Here is a 20,045-nt window from a genome sequence, read left to right on the forward strand (position 1 = left end):
ACTTACCTACGCCCGCTGCACTTTTGCAACGTCTCCCAGCTGCCCTTGAAACTTGCAACGCTGCGTTGCACACAGCTGAGCAAAGCACATCGTGCGCGCTTGCGCCTTTCTCACACTCGTTTCTCACTGTTGTCGCTATACCCTGTAAAACAATTCATCCTTGTAATTGTGTCAATCATTATTAATTCTGCCCCATGTTCCGCAGACTAGAAGGTTTAGTCGACAACAACATTTTTCTGATAGGTATTTGCTATAGAAGAGTAAGTATTTCTAGGTATCTATATACGAGATAAATACGAGAATACTCTGAGAAATTTCTAATACAATACATCTGCACATCCTACTTCTCTATGTATGTAGGTATGTATGTACATATATCTCTACATCAGTGCATCTGCTTATCTATACATTAATCCATTTTTACATCTCTACACCTATCCATTTTCACATCTATACATCTCTACATCTTTGCATATATTTATCTATATTTCTATCCATCTTCACATTTATACATCTATACATACATACATCTATGCTTCCATACATCTATGCATCTATACATCTATATATCTATCAATATATACATCTATAAATCTATCAATCTATCCATCATCCGACTTTACATCGGTACTCATAGCATTAGCGATATCTTTTTTCTTGATACAGAGCGACTTCTAGTCTGTCACGCCCGATTTAGTCTATTTTAGTTACGGCCAATGCTTATATGCACTGCTGCTAACTAAGCAAGTTCGCTATATCATTAACAATACCAGTTTACCACTTAAGTTCGCTCTGAAACTAGATCGCTATCTAAACCTATAATAGCATTCTTCTTTAACATGCCAATGTTCTGCATAATATACATTGACTTTTCGAGCTTCAGGTTCACATAGTTAGTTGCATTATATATGTATCTCTTCTATGAATCACTTTCATATGCATTTTTAGTGCATTTGCAATTCGTTGCATTAGATTTGAGGCTGTCATAATTATAGTTTTATGATTGAATGTGCAGCGCGGTGACACGTTGCCTGACGGCCACCGGATTTTTAATTTTGATTTTGATTTTGATTTGAAGCCATAGCAAAATTGAGGCGTATCTAACAGCGGCCACATTCTAGCTGCATACCCTGTAATTAGATAGACAAAAATGGTGGGCTGTATAAGAGTGTGCAAAGTTGATTACAGAGCATATTCGAAGTGGCCTTAGACTATGTTCTAGACAACAAGAATGATAAGAGATGCAATCGATATGCTATGAATTTCTATTCGATAATCGATAATTATCGATCTAGGAACAAAGCAGTATATAGTATCTATAAAAGTTTCAAGCTCCAAATACCTACTATAAACTATACATCGATATAGATATCATGCATATGCATAATCGATACTCATCGATTGCAGTTATCGGAACACAGGGTATCTCTAGCGTGAATACTACCGTCCTCAAACCACTGTCGATTGTTCAGTTTTCTAGTTCGAGTTCGCCATTTAGTTGGGCTTAATATGGAGTTTCAGTTGCATTTTAAGTTCAATGCAAACTAGAAAATTGGCTAAAACCGCTGGCCAAAAGCAGAAACTTAAGTAAAACGAGACTTTTCGATACCCACTGCCATTCATAGTCCAATAATTAACGAAATTAAGTAAGTTGTGCGTAATTAAAAGCGCGGCATGCCAAGGCTGAAAACTGAGAGCCAAAAGCCGAGAGGCGAGAAGCGAGAAGCGAGAGTCAAAAACTGAAAGTCAAAAGCCGCCCGCCCGCTCAGCAAATTAATTATGCATTTGGATTTTGATTAAAAACTTTAGCAGTCTCTCAATGGCGCTTGTATTCGATTATAAATAATAAATCTAAGAGCACGACAAGCCCCACAACAAATGCCCCAAATACCCCAAATGGCCCCTGTCAGTCGCTCAGCTCTCGCGAATTAGGATTACACGCATCCACGCATCTGACATCTGCTTGATGGCTCAGGGACTTTGCTCCGACGCTGTGCAAGTGCCGAGGATTACTACTCGGGGCGCTTGACAAGAAACGAAATTAATAATTAGATTAGGGATATATGTATCTTAAGGGAAGCAAATTTATTGTAGTATTATGACAAATCTGTTTTGATTTAAAAAGAAAATACAATTGAGAAAAAATTCATAGACTCTTAAGAACTCCACTCACTGAACTCACACGACCTCTACTTGACTGCAACTTGGCATTTTTCGGTCGATTTCCAAATGTTACAAAAATTATTTTGAACTACTTTCTATAGGTACAATCGTTTGGCATTGAAACTCTTTTCAAGCTTATATATGTATAAAATATACATATTTGATCTCATACTCATACAGCGCAGAAAGATCTGGGCTAAAACAGCTTTACGTTAACTCTTTGATATACAATCATGCCCACTGAAGCGTAAGCTAGAGTGGCACCGCTACTTAGTTTTGTTGAACTCCTCTGCTAGGCGTTTCCATGCAAGCTTATCCATTATACAGCTATACAATGTATTATACAATAAGCTATATATTATATAGCGGTGCTGTGTGTTAAATATGCCGATTGGTATGTGTAATATTTGGGGATCAAATTTTTGAGCCACTAACTGAATCAAAGATAATTTTGCATACTCTGTTATCTCGTCTTTGCCCTATTTCAATAGCTTTATGAAACATATCTAAACAGATTCAGCATTGGTGTTTAGCTAATAAAAAAAACATTAAAAATCGACACCCCTTCAACGAAAACACTTTTCCCATGCAAATTGTTAATATCGATATTTATCGTTTGTCTTCAGATTGTATCAGCGTTAACATCATTTATATCGAAACCGATATTTATCAATACTCTGAACACATTCTCAATATAAACTCCATTCATATCCAAATGGATACATATGTATGTATGTATGTCTATGAATACTCTACACATCATCTTAACGATAACTGCATTCTACTCCACATTCAAATTAATATTTATCGACAGACCAAACATTATTTCAGCGCTAGTTCTATTCACAGTCCAATCAATATTTATCGATTATCTCAACGTTAACTTAATTCATATCGATATCAATACAAAATATATTCTCAATATGAACTCCATTTATATCAAAATTGATATGTAGCGGTATCTTTGGTTACTCTACACATCCCCTCAACGATGACTCTATTCACACTCCTAAATCGATATTTATCTGTAATCCAACGTTAACTTCATTCATATCTAAATCAGTATTTAGCATTACTCTACATATATTCTCAATATAAGCTTCATACATAGCGATAACTATGAATACTCTAACCATCTTCTCAACGATAGCTCCATTTCCATTCAAATCAATATTTATCGACAAATCCAAACGTCATATCAACGATAACTCTATTCCCATTCAAATCGATAGTTATCGATACTCTAAACATCATCTCAATGAAAACTCCAATCACATTCAAAATAAACCCGTTTTTATTGTATAATTGAACCAATCGAATTAGCGACGACCAGCCCTGGCAATGCAGACATCGATGTCACCAGCGACCGCCTCCAGGGCTCCGACAGCCTTGCCGGAGGCATCATGGGTGCAGGAGTTGCTGTGGGTGAGCACGGCGGGGATGCGCTCGTTGGTGCTCTGCGTGATGGTCTTCAGGGAGGAGCGGGCGCTGACCAGATAGACGGTGGCCTGCACATAGAACTTGGCCATGCAGGACTGACGCAGCACCACGTTCTTATAGCTCTGGCACTTGTTGTAGGTGCGACCCAGCGAGTAGCCGCCGAAGACCAGCTGCTGCGTGGCCGCGTTCACATCGCTGACAATCTCGGCGGACTCGTGGGCGGCGCTCAGGCCGCACTCGTGCAGCTCCTGGTGCGCAGCATCCAGCACGCTGCTAATCTGAGCATCCTGCTCGGCCACACAATCGGGACTCTCGACGCGACGCGACTCCACCTGCTCGACAGCCTGATCCAGCTGCTCGTGCGGCTCGACGACAATCTCCTCGTACTGATGGATCAAAACCTTGGCCGCATTATCGCCAATCTGCGTCATCTCGTCCACGATGGTCAGCAGCTGGGCGTCCAGTGTCGCTGGCATCGACGCGGGCTGGGCGTGCCCAACGCTGGCCAGGCACAGGCAGAGGCACACAACACTCGAAATGATGAGCTTCATATTGATTTTCAGCTTTGACTTGATCACTGCCCGGCTCTGCCTTGGTATTTATACCAAATCCTTATCGATCTGATACCGTTTGATTGTAAATCGTTAGCTATTGATCATAAATCAAATAATTTTACGACCGTCGTGCTATAACCAACTAGTTCATTGATCGGCATTATTGCAGACTATTGCAAATATATACAAATTATGAATTTGTTATATTATTAACCCATTTATGAGCTCTCTATTCTAATCAGAAAACTCCAAACTCCAAACTCCAATTGATTTCGAATATAGTGTATATCAAATTGCTCAAAACAGACTAAATTTATATTTGAAAATTTGTTTTAAAATGTCGAGAATGTAGAAATGGAATTGTTCCAATTACTGTAATATCGCCTTAATACTCTCTAGTTCTGAAAAGATTTTCTATCACCTGAAATCGAAGAAGTCCATGAAATAAAGACGCGACTCTAGAGTAATGGATTATTGAGTCACTGAAGACAACATATCGAAGGAAAAGCTGAACAAGATCATTAAATAAAATATTTGCGCTCTATGGATTGATGGGGATTATCTTGAAAAAATTAAGCAAAAAAACATTAAACTAGTTTTGTGAAGAATAAATTTAAATAAATTTATTAAAATAAGGCAATACCTAAATCCAACTGATTAATATAGAAACTAAGATCAGGAATAAGAGGATTACTATAAGCAAGTCAATGAAGTTAAATTTAGTAATATACAGTCGAATCTGGTTATAACGACATTCAAGGGACCGTCGTTATACCCGGAAGGTGCTATAACCGTATAAGTTTCCTCATAACAGTTTGTCTGAGGACCAGAATTTCCATCGCTGTAACCGTACAGACGCTATATCCGGAGTTATAACCGAATTCTACTGCATATTGTATCTATCTATACAGAAAAATATTTATCTATCGATATATAAGACAATATCCAAATCATATCCAACTAATATATAAACACGATATAAATAGATGATTACTATATAATCAAGATGGTATATATACATATATATTGTCATCCATATACATATGTATAGCGTACTACAATTGATTGTTATTGAATGGGGCTTTAAATAATTATTTACTAATTGAAATTGACCGTTCATATTTGGAGTTATCAAAGGCCCTCGAGAGCTTTACGATCTGTAATTGCCGCTGGAATTAGATTCGATTATATGATCGGGTTCAGCTTTGACTTTTAATCGGTGTCTACAAAATTTGACGGATTACAAACAAAAAATTGCGATTAGATATTTTTACCGTTAAGAAATACGAAAGAAAGCCTATATATAGGCAGGCTTTTAGACTCAATCAATATAATAAATAATAAATGGTCTATAATATGGAGAGGGAATAGTCCAAGATAAAACACAAATCTGTTTTGTTTTTTTTTTCTTTTTTTTGGTTTGTTTTTATTTTTATTGAATTATTTCTTTTTGTTCAAATACAATAAATAAACATTTAAACTATGTAGTGGTATATATATATATATGCATATATATATAAGTATTTTATATAAATATATGTATACATATATAGATTTACATGTATATATATGTACATATAAATCCTTTTATTTTTACTTTATATATTTTGTATTAAATATTTAAATAAGTGTATATATATTGTTTTTGTTTTGGTTTTTTATTTTTATTTTATTTTTTGTAATTTTCCTTGTTTTCTTGCTCGTTTCTTGGTTTAGTTTTTCTTTTGTTTTCTTGCTTTGTTTTTGCAATTGCGAATTATTTGAAAGAAACTTTTTCATTTAAGTAAATTGCTGTTTTTTTTTTTTGTGGGGGGTTTTGTTTGTTTTCATTTTTTTTTAAATTTTCATTTTTTTTTTGCTTTCATCAAATATCCAAGTATATATATATATATATATATGTATTAATAAAAGTTGCTGCATAATGCTAATGTATATAAACTGTTCCTACTAGTATACACATGTATATATATGTGTGTATATATATCTGTATGTATATAGCCTCTATATAGCCTCAATATATGTGTATTTGTATATGTACACAAAATTTGTTAAATATGCATGTGTGTGTAATGTTTGTGATCTGTGTGTATCTGTGTGTGTGTGCTGGTTATGTGTCCTGGTTTAGCTCAGTGTACATATGTAGAATGTATGTACCGTTATCTAACTAGTTCAATTTTTGCTGTCTGTATTTGTGTGTGTCTTTGTATACATCTTTGTATAGATAGTTTCTAGCCACATTTTTTTGTTTGTTTTTTTTTGGCCTAAGTTAAATCTTGCAATTATCGCAAAGTTTTTTTTTTTTAAGTTTTTAGTTTTCTTTTCATGTTTTGTGTATAGATTTTTTTTCTTTGCATAATAATTGTTTTTGGAGTTCTTCTCTTTTTGTTTTGTTGTTTGTTTTTAGTTTATATTAGTCACAGTGTTTTTTTATTAATATTTTTATTTTGGTAGGCGCAATTTTGCAAAACATTCAAATGAATTCAGCGTAGTTTTTTCCATTAAACATTATTATTTTATATTTATATATTTAAATATATATATATATATATATCTTTTTTTTAGTAAGTAGTAAAAAATAAAATACAAGTAAAAGGCAATTTTGTAGTTGAAAAAATTTGTGCTTAATTTTGTAGAAATGTTTTTCCTTTTTTTTTTGTTTACTGTTTTTTTTGCTTATATTAAAAAAAAACAACAAAAAACTGTAAAATCTTGAATGCATTTTTTTTTTAGTTTTTATATTTATGTATATTAAGTTCAATAAATTCGTTACGACACATGGACTAAGACACAGCAAAAAATATTTATGCTTAATTTTAAGGTTTCAGTTTTTCGTTTCGTTTGGTTTATTTTATTTTTTTTTTTTTTTTTTTTTTTTGATTTCTATCATTTTTGTTTTTATTTTTAATTGCATGTTTTTCCTCACATCATGTTTGTAAATATTTTTTTTTTATTATATTTTTTTTTTAATATTAATTGATGAAACAGCTAAAAAAAACTTTCAAACTTTTTGTAGCAGTATGTATATAGTATATGTATATATAAATATATATATATACTATATATATATATTTTTTTTTTGTTTCTCATATATAAGTACACACATATTTGCTATTGCTCGCTACTGTTTGTTCAACTTCAAATCGTTTATTTTTTTATTTTTATTATTATTTATTAATTTTGTAAGTTCGTTCTAGTGCTAAACAATCAACTGTCAATTGTCATCAGTTTTTCTATGATACTGCAATTGAAATAGGTTTAGTTTTTCTTTTGGTATTTTTTATATATTATTATTATTTTATTTTCGTTATGCTATAATTTTGTTTTGATATGTTCGCTTCAAATGCGGGTCATGAAAATACATTTGCTTTAGTATTGATCTTTTGTTTTATACTTTTCAAAATTTTTATCAATCGTTTTATGTTTTGTTTTGAATACAACTCTCCATAAATATGAGTATAGTAAATAGCACATGTATGGTAACTACATATGTATATATATATAATATATATATATAAATCGGATAATCGTACATACTGCAACTTCTTTTTCTTCTTCATCTCTTTGAACGCAAAAAATTGCTTGTAAAACGTAAATAAATTTGTCCTTAAGTTTTTTTTTTTATATATTTGTTTATATTATTAAACATTAGTGTGGCCAAAGCTTATTGTCGGAAGCGTTATGAATTTCATTTTCATTTTCATAAATTACTTTTAAATATTTTTAATTATATTAATAAAAGTTGTTGAACTTTACCTTTCATTCAAAAATTCCTCTCTTTGCTTAAAAACTCCTCAAATTGTTGTAAAAATATTATTCGCACGCTTCTAATGTACTCAACACTTTGTTAATTGTATTTAAAAAAAAAGTACTTTTAAAATATTAGGAAAAACACATAATACTATTAAATATGTAGTGTACATGTGTATATGTATGTACGTATGTGTATATTAGATGGCTGCATAGTTCCGCTCACAATTGAGTGACTTTCAGTGCTCGAGCGCGTGTTCGCTCTCACAAAGTTCACTCTCTTTCATTTCATTCAAGGAGTCGTCTAGTATATGCATACATATATACATACATTCATGCAAGATGCCTATTTCTATTTTTCATTTATTAAATTGATTTGGTGTTCTTAAAATGTGACAATATAAATTGTTTTCCATTCTATATATATTTGTTCATTTCGTAACTGTTCAATGATTTTATTTCAAAAATTAGTTTCAGTATTTTTCTCCGAACTACTCTTTTACATTTTGTGTTTCTTGCTTGGTCTTTGCTTACAATTTTAATTACTAAATTTTTTGTTTTATAAATTTTAGTTTGACCCTTGATAAATGTATATAAATGTTTTTGTTTTTGGCGCAACTTGGTTTGTATTTCATGTATATATACACATATATATTTGTTAATATGTGCATACATATATACATATTTTTGTTGTTGTTTGTGTGAGCTTCTTGGAAAGGGAAAAAATGTAACAAACAATTTTGTTGGCTTATGCAAAAAATGATGTAGCATATGTCAATATAACCTATGATGTATACATATGTATATAAATAAATTGTAAAATATATATGTATATGTAGTTGTATAATTAAATATTGCATTTGGTTTCGTTGAACGTCTGGACATTGTTTTTGGTATTTATATATATATGTATGTATATATATATATATATTTGTTTTTTTTTTTGCATTTTGCAGCTACCTAGCTTAATAGTTTTAAATATTTGGTATATATGTATGTATGTGTGTATATATATTTGATGTACGTATATATATTATAAACGTTTATGTTCTGTGTATAGTGTAATATATATATGTATATATATATAGTGTTTTATATGTATGTATAGTATATGTAGTTGTAAGCATGTCGTATCACCATAAAATCGGAAAAAATTAAATCAAAAAAATATCGTTTAATTGAATGTGATTTTGGGATTTGAGCTCCTTAAAATGTGTTCTGCGCCATGTAACCGATATATGTATATTTATATATATATATACATATATTTGACATGCTCACATATTTGTTGTATTATTAGTTAAGAATTGTTTTTATTATACATTTGTCTTGGAATAGTTTTATATTTCGTCATTTCATTTCATTTGTTTTTTTTTTTTTAACAAAAATAATACATTTATTTCGTATATAATTTGGTATTTTTTATATATGTTATATATTTATTAATCGTATAATTAAAATTTTGATTTCAGTACCTGATTGCAATGATTATATATATTTTGTTCTAGAAACACACATTTTCACTGTAATTGTTGCTGCCTTCAGTTATATATATATATATATATATATAGTATATAGACTTCTTTTTGGGTCAGTTTCTATAATAATATTGAAAACACTTTAAAAATGCTACGGACAAACTCACATTGTTGTTGTTGTTGTTGTAAACTGTAATATGTAAATACACACAATTGCTACACTTATTTAAAAAAGAAAAAAAAAAACACAATGAGCAAATCATCTAGGACATCTTCAAGTTTTGACATATTTCCTATGCTTAACTTACAATATGCATGGAGCCGGTCTCCTATCATGCAAATATATAAATGTTATATATATATGTATATATATATATATATCTATGTAGATATATATTCTGTAGGATATCTTTAAGAGCCGCAGCACATCTAAGTGTTGAATCACTCAACTAATTTCTACTATAATTCTGGAACATGTCAATATCTCAAATATATTGAAGGAGGGCACACGGCTGAGTATATATGTATGTGTATATATTTCTTGTTCTATCCGATTGCTGTTTATAATAGAGGCCAACTTTGATTTATCCGAACTATATGTCTGCGCAGACTTGAGAAGAGATAGAAACGAATCTAAGAGTTAGAAAGCTTCTATCATATCAAGAGATTTCTAAAATACTCTTTAAAGAGAAAATCCCTAGAAATATGTCTTGTAAGTATTTTTCTATTTGATTCTAGTATTTTGTAAGAACTAACATTGCAGCGTAGGAACTGCAAAAAGATTTGCTCAAAAAATTCTCAAAGGGTCTCTTTAGAGTCTCTCTCTACTTTGATTAGAACTTCTAGGAAATCTTGGCGCTACCAAGTCATATAGTCAGCTTCTTGTTTAGTAAACTCAACTACGTTTGTTGGCTTGTGTTCGTTTTTTATTTTATTTATTAATTTTTTTTTGTTTTTGATTAGCTTTTACTCTTGCAATGAATATTATGAAAAAAAAAACAAAACTTTTTTTTTGTAATATTATATTTTTTTGATGATTTTAGTATAGAAAACAATTGCAAGAGTATTAAATTGTGCTAGTACTCAATTGCAAATGACATATGGAAGAGTTAGGAAGTAATATGTGTGACTGTGTATGTATGTGTGTGTGTGTGTGTGTGTGTGTGTGTATATAGAATCAATTGTTGGTCTGCTTTCTTGGTTTTAGCTAAAAACGTATGCGAATTCGTTTCGCTTACGAAATTCACAACCATTTCAAAGAAGTGGGCTCTATAAAAAGCGTGGATCGAACGATGCGGTTATCGTTATCGTTGATTAGTTAGGAATAATCATGTGTTAACTATGCTGATTGAATGAGTATATTTTGGTTATTGGATGTCACATATGAGTAAAGCAAACTACTACATATGAATCTAGATTTATATAACTATGAGCTGCTGAACTATTTGTTGGTTGTTACTTATCGATAAACGATAAACGTGTTATCGTGCATGTATGTTTGCTGTTTGTTTGTTTTGTTTGTTGTACAGTAAAAGAAAACTCAAGCTTTGTTCTCAAGGTTCAGGTAATCAATTTCTAGTCTTATCTGTTGCACTGAGTAGTCTGCTTTTGAAGATATATGCATATATATACATACATATGTATATACATATATATGTATAACTCTCAATTTGTTTTAGCCATCTTAGTCTGCATATGCATATGCATATATATATGTATAACTGTTTTATATGTAAAGTACAATTTTCAGATAGTTCTTTTTGCTCGCGTTCAAGATGTTTTCTCTTAAAATTTGTTTTTTGTTTGTTTGTTTGTTTTTTTTTTTTTTTTTGTCACTTGGTCAAACGAATTGTTAACTTTAACAGATGCTGGAACAAGGCAAACTACATGTTAAAATTTGTAATACATATGTATATATATATATATATGGGTAGATATATATATATATATCTCTTTTTTTCGTTTGTTTTTCTAAATAGTCAATGAGTACCTGCGAAACTATAGTAAAAGTAGTACTTAGGTATTTGTGGCTTTACTGTTTGCTTCTTCTTCTTCTTCTGTTTTTTCTTCTTCCTTTTTTATTGCATTGTGAAACAGGATTCGAATTAGGAAATAGTTAGTTATTGCTTAGTATATGTATTAACTTTGTTGCGTGCCTTCCACTCATACAAAAAGAAAAAAGAAAATAAAATAAAAACTAATATACCCATTTCACTCTCGTGAATGGGTATTAGAACAAATGGACTCTGTGTATGGGTTGCTTCTTCTGCTTGGTCAGTTTGGATTCTGATAAATCGACTTTTTTCAAATGTGTTTTATTGCTGTTATTTTTGGTATGTATGTATATACATATACATAGTTATATAAGCTTAATTGATTCAAAGGGAAGACATAACATTCTAGAAAAGGTTCGTAATGATTTGTATTTCATTATTTGGTTTCATTTTCTGGGTTTCTCTTATGTATATACATACATACATATGTCTATGTGTACATATATATATATATACACATACACAATATATATTGTTGTATATTTGTTATTGGTATAATTATGTATGTATATATTTTTCTGAATATATAGTTAAAGCAATGTTTGTTATTATTATTCTTTAGTAATATAACTATTCATGATGTGTAAATATCATTATATCATTATATACTATATACTATATATATATATATATGAATATACATATATATGTTGTTGTTTTTGTTTTTATAACCTTTTTCCACTACTACAATAAGACAATATAGTTGGATTTTTGGTGCCACTATATATACGTATATATAAATATTTTTGTTCACATAACTGTGTGTGTGTGTATGTGTGTGTGTGAGTGTGTGCTGTGTATTTCCTAAGCAAACTCTTTGAGAACTGGGCCAAAACTGACTTAGAACGCACTCGAGTGCAAAAGCACAAGAAAATGTTGCTTTGTTATTATTGTTGTTTGTTTGTTTATTATATGTGTGAGTGTGTGTGTTTTATTGTTGTTTGCTTCGTCTGTTGTAGGAATGACACTTTAAAGCCAACAGGCAAACTATTCAATTTTCGGTTGTCTGCATTTGCGCTAAGTTTACCCAATTACAATATTTGAATTTCATAAATACTTTAATATAATTTCTATATATTTAATATATATATATATATATATTTGGTATATATATAATATTTTATTATTTAAAATATCAAAAGTGGATGGAATTATGTGATTCTAGTTATTACATACATACATAATAAATCATGTATCATATACATGTATATATACATATATATGTGTATATACTTGTACATATACATATGTATATATATATGCATGTATATTAGGTATATTTTTAAATGTTATTTGAGTTCTCTACAAATTTTCTTTTGTTTTTCATTTGCATTTTCCGCCTTGGCTTCGTTAATTAACAATTTTACGCATTTCATCGAGTGATGTACAAAAATATGATTAGAGATGTTGTTGTTGCTGTAAATGGTATAGAACATACACATATATAGATATATATGTATATATATATATATATATATATACATATATATACATATACATATATATACATATATATATAAATGAAACCATTTTGGAATAAAATGCTCTCAATAGCAAAAATACAAACCGAATTTGGGAATATTTCGATAATCATAATGCTCAATAGATAGTTAGGTATATATATATTTATACAGATACCTTTACAATATTCAATAAAATATTGTCCTCTGACGGGTACAAGTAGAAAATCATAATTCAATTATAGCTGGGCAAATGGAAAATAATTTTTTGAAAAAGTTCTCGGAGAGTTTTTGTTTATTTTTGTTTACAGCAAAAAATGATTGATCCAAAAATGTTCTCTCTATGTAGGTTTTCTTTTCTTTTTCTTTTTCATTTTTTAATACATATATTATTTTTAAGGTACTTTTACCATTTAGAATGCTTTGTTGTGCTTTATTGTATACTTAATTGGTTCAAAGTTTGTGGTATATGTGATGTGTGTGAGTGTGTGTGTGTGTGTGTGTGTACGATCTGGCAAATCATACAATTTAGTTAAATACTGAGAAAAGTTGTAAAGCGAATACAAAATATCTTTAGCCGATCCGGTTCGAATCCGACATATTTTAAACCTAAAACCAATCCTAACCAAGGCATTCAGTAACTTTAGGTACCGGTTCGAATCAGAAATATTAATAAATTCTTTAAGCCTACGCCGAACCCTAAACAAAATCCTAAGCCATAAGGCATTCACTTATAGGCAATATAAAATTATCTTAAATATAGGATGATCCATTCATTAAGCCAAACCAAATCAAATCGTATAAGATTTTCCTCCAACATGTAAACCAGATATGTTGCTAGTAGAGTTCTCTAGAGACCTCTCTATGTAATATATTGTCATATTAAACGTTCGTTTTCGTATATATGTATATGTCATCTGTGTATATATGTATGTATGTATGTATATGTGATGTCTATGACCGGACAATATTTCTGGTGATCTATAACATACAAAGAAATCTTAAGAAACGCATCTAAGCTGCTTCGTTTCTTCCAAGAATGGAATCAATTTTTTCATTAATATTTCGTTTGGTTTTCAAGTTGTATATCTATATGTTTATACATACAAACATATATAGGTATGTATGTGCTTTTGTTTTGCTCAAAATTTGATTGGTTTTTTTTTTCTTTTTGTTGTTGTTAGTTTTCTTTGTATATAAAAATTAATTACCTAAATAATGGTTCCAAAAGAACAAATTTTGAATCTAAAAAAGCTTGTTTGGAAAATATTCATAAGTGCGCCGGGTAATGCCGGGTAACGTGTGCCATAAATTGGCAAAAAATGGCGCCGGCACTTGACCGTTATTACAATATTACATTAACACTATCACAGGCGGGGCGGGGCGGGGCGTGGCGGGACATGGTGTGTGTAGGGGTTGGAGGAGGGGATTTTTATCGAAATAATCGTATATCATATGATATCATATGAGAGAAACAAAGTGCAAGGAATTTTCATCAGGATTATCTGTGGCCAGAATTGTAAAATATATGTATAGATATATGTATGTATGCATGTATATAATGTAGAGCTTACCTAATTGGTATGTATATATCGTATGTATATCATGTAGATTGATTAAAGAGTTAAGTCGCATGCAAAGTTCGGAAAGATTCTGCCACTGCGAATAAAATGGTAAAAGGTGTAAAAAGCCTAAGGAGTACAGTCAGCAAAAATGGTATAAGTTGGTTGTTCTTGTTCTTGTTGTTTTTCTTTCTTTCTCGATTTCGTTTTAAGTAGTTTTTCATTATGTATATATAGGTTTTTTGTTTTGTATATATATATATACATATATATATATATGTACGTAGCTTGTAAATAGTTGTATGCATATATATATATAGATATATATATGATTCATACCCTAATACTCTCGCATAGTCCAAAATAAAAACTAAGATTTAAATCAATTCAAATATCGAGTGTCATTGCGTGCGCCCAAGGGTTAAATTACAAAAGGAGCTGAGAGCGCGGGTGTGCGAGCGAGACAGCGCACGTGCTCCGTTGATTTGAGGAACGCGAAGTGTTAACCCTTGTGAATGTCAAACTAAATGCTGCCCAAACATCGTTAACCATTTACGTTTTAGCTCGATTATTTGTTTGCTTCTTGTTTGTTCTGTAAAATTTTTGTTTTGTTTTGTTTTTTTTTTTTTTAATAATTAATTTGGTTTTTTCTGTAAGTTCACTTTAGTTTTTTTTTTTTCGCTTTGCATTGTATATTAATTTGAAATTTCTTGTTTTGTATTTGTTTTTGCTCTTGTTTTTCGTTAGTTGCCAAGTACCTAGTTACATATATTATATATACATATATATGTATAATTTTGTATAAGAGATATATGTTTTACATTATTAATTCATGTTTTTTCTTTTCCTTTTCTTGTTCATTGAGGCAGCTTTTTGAGTTCTAAACGTTTTGTTGTTGTTCTTGTTGTTGTTGTTTCGTCAGTGAAATCAATTGCATATGTATATATATAAAATATAATTGAAATAAATAAAGTAACCCAGATCTAGTCATACCTTTGATATATGTTTATCATATTTGTGCCATTTTTGTTGTAGTTTTTTGTTTTTGTTTCTTGATTTTATTGTAATGCACACTTTTCGCTTTTAGTTAATCATTCAAATGCCTAACAATTCGTTTACGATTTCTTCTTCTTCTTCATTTTAATAACAAACTCTCTATTTTGTTCTTTATATTAATTTGCTGCAATTGTTTTTCAAGTTTCATTTTTATTTGATTATTTTTGGTTTTCATCATTTCAACTTTACAACATCATAAATAACTCACATAAAATTGATCAACATCTTATGTTTAGTTAAGTAGTTTACTAAGTATATATACCCATACATACATACATGTATGTATGTATCATGTATATATATATATATATATATATATATATATAGTTTGTATATAATTCATAAAACATTCTAATTATTTGTTGTATTGTTTTTTCTTTTTGGTTTTAGTTCTTGTTTATTTCTAGCTGAAAAACCGTTGCGCCCTTTAAAATACGTTTTTTTTTTTTTTGGGAAGGGGTTTTTTAAATACTTCTTCAATATTTTTAAATTTTAATTCTTGTTGTTTGTAAGCACACACAAAAATTTTAATATATTTAAATATATATATACATACATATTATATATATATATACAATTTGGTGCCCAAAAATATTGTTGCTGTCTGTCTGAACTTCTTCCTACTCCTAGTCCTACTCTTGCTCTTCCTCTTCCTCTGGTTGTGTGTTTACTTGCTCTAAAAAGAGTGTCTAAAATGTGAGGCACGCTTAGAAATCTATATAAATTTTTCATTAAGCCACAAAAACACACAAAACAAAAATTACGCTAACTTACAAATTGTTCTTAAAGCCTTTTGACAACACAGGAAATTGTTATTTTGTTCTATTTATGTTTTTTTTTTTTTTTTGTTGTTGTTATTTTTTTTAATGATATTTAAATGTTTTTTTTTTCCAAAAACTAATTTTTCTGTTGTTTTTGATTTCAGTTTGCTTTCAAAATGTATTTTTGTTGCTGTTGTTGTTCTTTATTTAACTAGCTTTACGAATACCAGGCAACATTGTTGGTATTATGTATACGTACATGTATATATATATATACATACATATATATATATGCATATATCTATATAACATTCCATCGCATTGTACATTCATTAATCATCGTTGTCTGACTGTATATATATGTATATACCCTTTATATTATGCTTAATTCATACAAAATTGTGATGATGGAAGTGTAAAATTTGTATATACATATATATGTATATACATATATATATATATTTGTTAAACTTTGTCTACGTAGTGTGTCCCCCCACTAACATGAATTCATTTTTCATTTCAATATTTTGCTTTTGTTTAAAGAATTCGCTTCGCAAGGCGAGTTGAGTTTTTTTGTTTTTGTTTTTCTATTTTGGTCGGTCAAATCTTAAATATTAATTGTTTTTCTTGTTGTTGTTATTATTATCAATTATTTTGCTGTTTGCATACGCTTTGTATACGCAATTGTTTTAAGTGTATTTCTGCATATATACATATGTATATGCGTGTGTGTTTGTCTGTATGTATACATGGATAGTTTTAGTAATGAAGATTTTGTTTTATATAATATGCTCTAGAGTACGTCTTTTGCTTTTTCATACACGTAAAAACTTTTTGGTTTCTTTCTTGTTTTCAAACAACCCAGAGATATTGAATGTGTGTATATATATACATGCATATACATATATATATTTATATGTATGTAAATTGATATATGTAATATATATACATATAGACATGTATACACATACATATATATATATATATATTTTTTTTTTTTCATATATGTATATGCATTGTAGATTTTTGTCGATTTGTGTTCATTACACTGAGAGAAATTAGGAAGTTTTTAGTTGCTTAGTTATTTGGTTTGCTGTTCGCGAATAATTAACTACGTTCATTTTGGGGTTTCTGTTTTTGTTTTTAATTTTTCTTTTCTTTTATTATTGTTGTTGTTAAGTATGTTGTTTTTATTTTATTTTTTGTTTTTTCATTTAAAATTCTAGAAAAATAAAAGCTTTCTAATTGCTTCGTTTTTCGTATGTATATGTAAGTGTGTGTGTGTGTGTGTGTGTTGGTGTTTTTGTGTTTGTGTCCAAGCCCATGCTTGGGTAACTCTCTAATCTAGAATTCGAATAACGGCTTGTTCATTGTATAATTGTAATTGTATTTGCCAACTTTAGTTGGTTGCATTAAACATGTTGCGCCCCTCTGCTGCTAGTTTAGATATACTATTTTAGTAAATATATATATATATATATATATATATATGTGTGTTATACCCATACACATAAATATGTATATGCATATGTATATATGTATGTATAAGTACGTATGTAACTTGCTGTGTTTTCGTGTCAAAAAGGAGTGAGTGAGAGACTCAATTAAGTTTTATTATTATTATTATTACAGCACATTAATATATATATATATATTTATCGATATATGCATATATACCGATTTTTGTTCCTTGCAAAGATCATGGCACTAAGTTTTAATATGTAAATCTGATTACTTATATATACACACACACACACATATATATATATATATATATATATATATATATATATATATAAAGTTTAACTAAAAATAAAAAATATATAATCAAATTAAACGCATTTGAGCAGTTCGATAAGCCGATAGTTTTGAATCGATGTGGCAATCGCATTGCATTAGGTGTTTAGGCCTACTCCATATAAATGTTTGTCTAGCATTATAAACCCTATGCCAAAAATTCTTTAATAATTCTCACTGATATGTACGCAAATGTAACACAACAAAACTCACTAAGAGTTTTTCTCCTTTTTGTCTTTAGATTATGTTTTTTTTTTTTTTTTCATCACTTTTTTATGTACTTATATAAAATAAACGAAAAATAAAAAAAAAATACAAAGCTTAAGAAGCTAAGCTGTATTATTATTATTATTTTTTTTTTTTTTTTGTGCAAGAGACATATATAGTGAGACAGAAAAAGTTATATAAGTATATATATATGAAAGCTAGTAAAATGCAAAAAGAAATGTTTGTATGTGTATATAGATACTATATGTTTTCTATGCTAAGAATATAAAGCAGCTAAATCATTTATATTTTTAGACAAATATTCGCTTGATATATCAAAACGACAAATATTTTCAAATATCAAATTCTTCCTAACTCCCAAGCGGTTCTAAACGCTAATTAAATGTATTTTTTATATATATATATATATATATATATATATATATATATATATATATATATATATATATATATATATATATATATATATATATATATATATGAGCTATAGCACTTCAGAGCAGGACGTAGTACAACAATTGGCACAGTTCGACAAAGGGAATTTCTTTGCCTTTCACTTTACATAAGATTATCAGGTGCAACTCGAATAACTGAAAAGGAATATTGATAACTCTACTATATATACAGTGCCGACACTTGAATGCATTACTCCCCTGAAGCAAACTTTATTTCATTTAAAGCTCTTCAAGTGCGAGACACTGTATATGAGTGAAATAAAAAATAAGTAAATTAAATTATAATTTTTATTTATTTGTATTATTATTATTTATTTTTTAAACTTTTATTATAGTTTTCAGCAAGCTGAACAGAACTCAAGTTTGTTTCTCCTTTTTGTTATTAGTATAAAATTCGCAAACCAGGAAAAAAACAAAAACAAATTTGATCTAAAATATATTTATATATATACAAATATAAATAATAAAAAATAATAATAATTGAGGAACTTTTACAGCCGCTGGGCAAAGTCAAAGCAGTTTGTCGTCTTGGATATATTTAGTATATATATATATATATATATATGCATATATAGTTGAGAAAGTGGGCGGGCGGGTGGCGTGGAGAGAACAATTTGATTATTTTTGTTTGCTAAATTTAGCATTTAATCACGTTTAGTTTATTTGTTTACTTGCGACTGACTTCAATTAATTGCTTCTACTTCTTTAGTTCCATTTAATAAAAAAAAAAGAACTGAAAAGTATATACGTATATGTAATATATATACATATGAATATGCATGTGTGTATATATGCATGTTTATGGCCAAAATCAAGCTATACACGGGGGCCCTTAAGGTTCGATTTGATTCGATTTCTCATCAATATTAATTAGCTTTTATTATGAATCATTATTATTCATTTGTATTTTATTTTTAATTTTCCTTCATTTTTTTTTTTTTTTTTTTTTTTTTGTCTATAATAAGGCGAAAAATATCATCAAAAAATTGACGTACACTAGATTGTTTTTCTTTTGCTCATTATTGTATGACATTTATAATATATATATATATATATATATATATATATATATATATATATATATATATATACATACATATATATATATATATAGATGTATGTATGTATGTATATAGATTAAATGTGTATATGTATATCATTTTTGTTATTAATCCAATTGTGCCACGCCTTCAATTCATCAAAGGGACGTTGCATTTGCTTCACTTCGCGTTTTGTTTTTTTATACTTATATTAAATATTTGTTTTTTTTTAGTAGTAGAATTACAACTT

The 20,045-nt window shown here is 29.2% G+C and overlaps 1 protein-coding gene across 1 annotated transcript; it reads right to left on the reverse strand.

The window, feature by feature from the left end:
• Positions 1-3,439: 3,439 nt before the first annotated feature.
• On the reverse strand, positions 3,440-4,184 carry LOC108618352 (uncharacterized). The gene has a single exon (XM_018014323.2). The coding sequence runs from the start codon at positions 4,152-4,154 to the stop codon at positions 3,483-3,485; it is 672 nt and encodes a 223-aa protein (XP_017869812.1). The 5' UTR covers positions 4,155-4,184; the 3' UTR covers positions 3,440-3,482.
• Between the last annotated feature and the right edge of the window lie 15,861 nt (positions 4,185-20,045).

This window comes from Drosophila arizonae, chromosome X, assembly GCF_054131065.1.
Source record: "Drosophila arizonae isolate 15081-1271.41 chromosome X, UAZ_ARI_1.0, whole genome shotgun sequence".
NCBI classification, from domain to species: domain Eukaryota; kingdom Metazoa; phylum Arthropoda; class Insecta; order Diptera; family Drosophilidae; genus Drosophila; species Drosophila arizonae.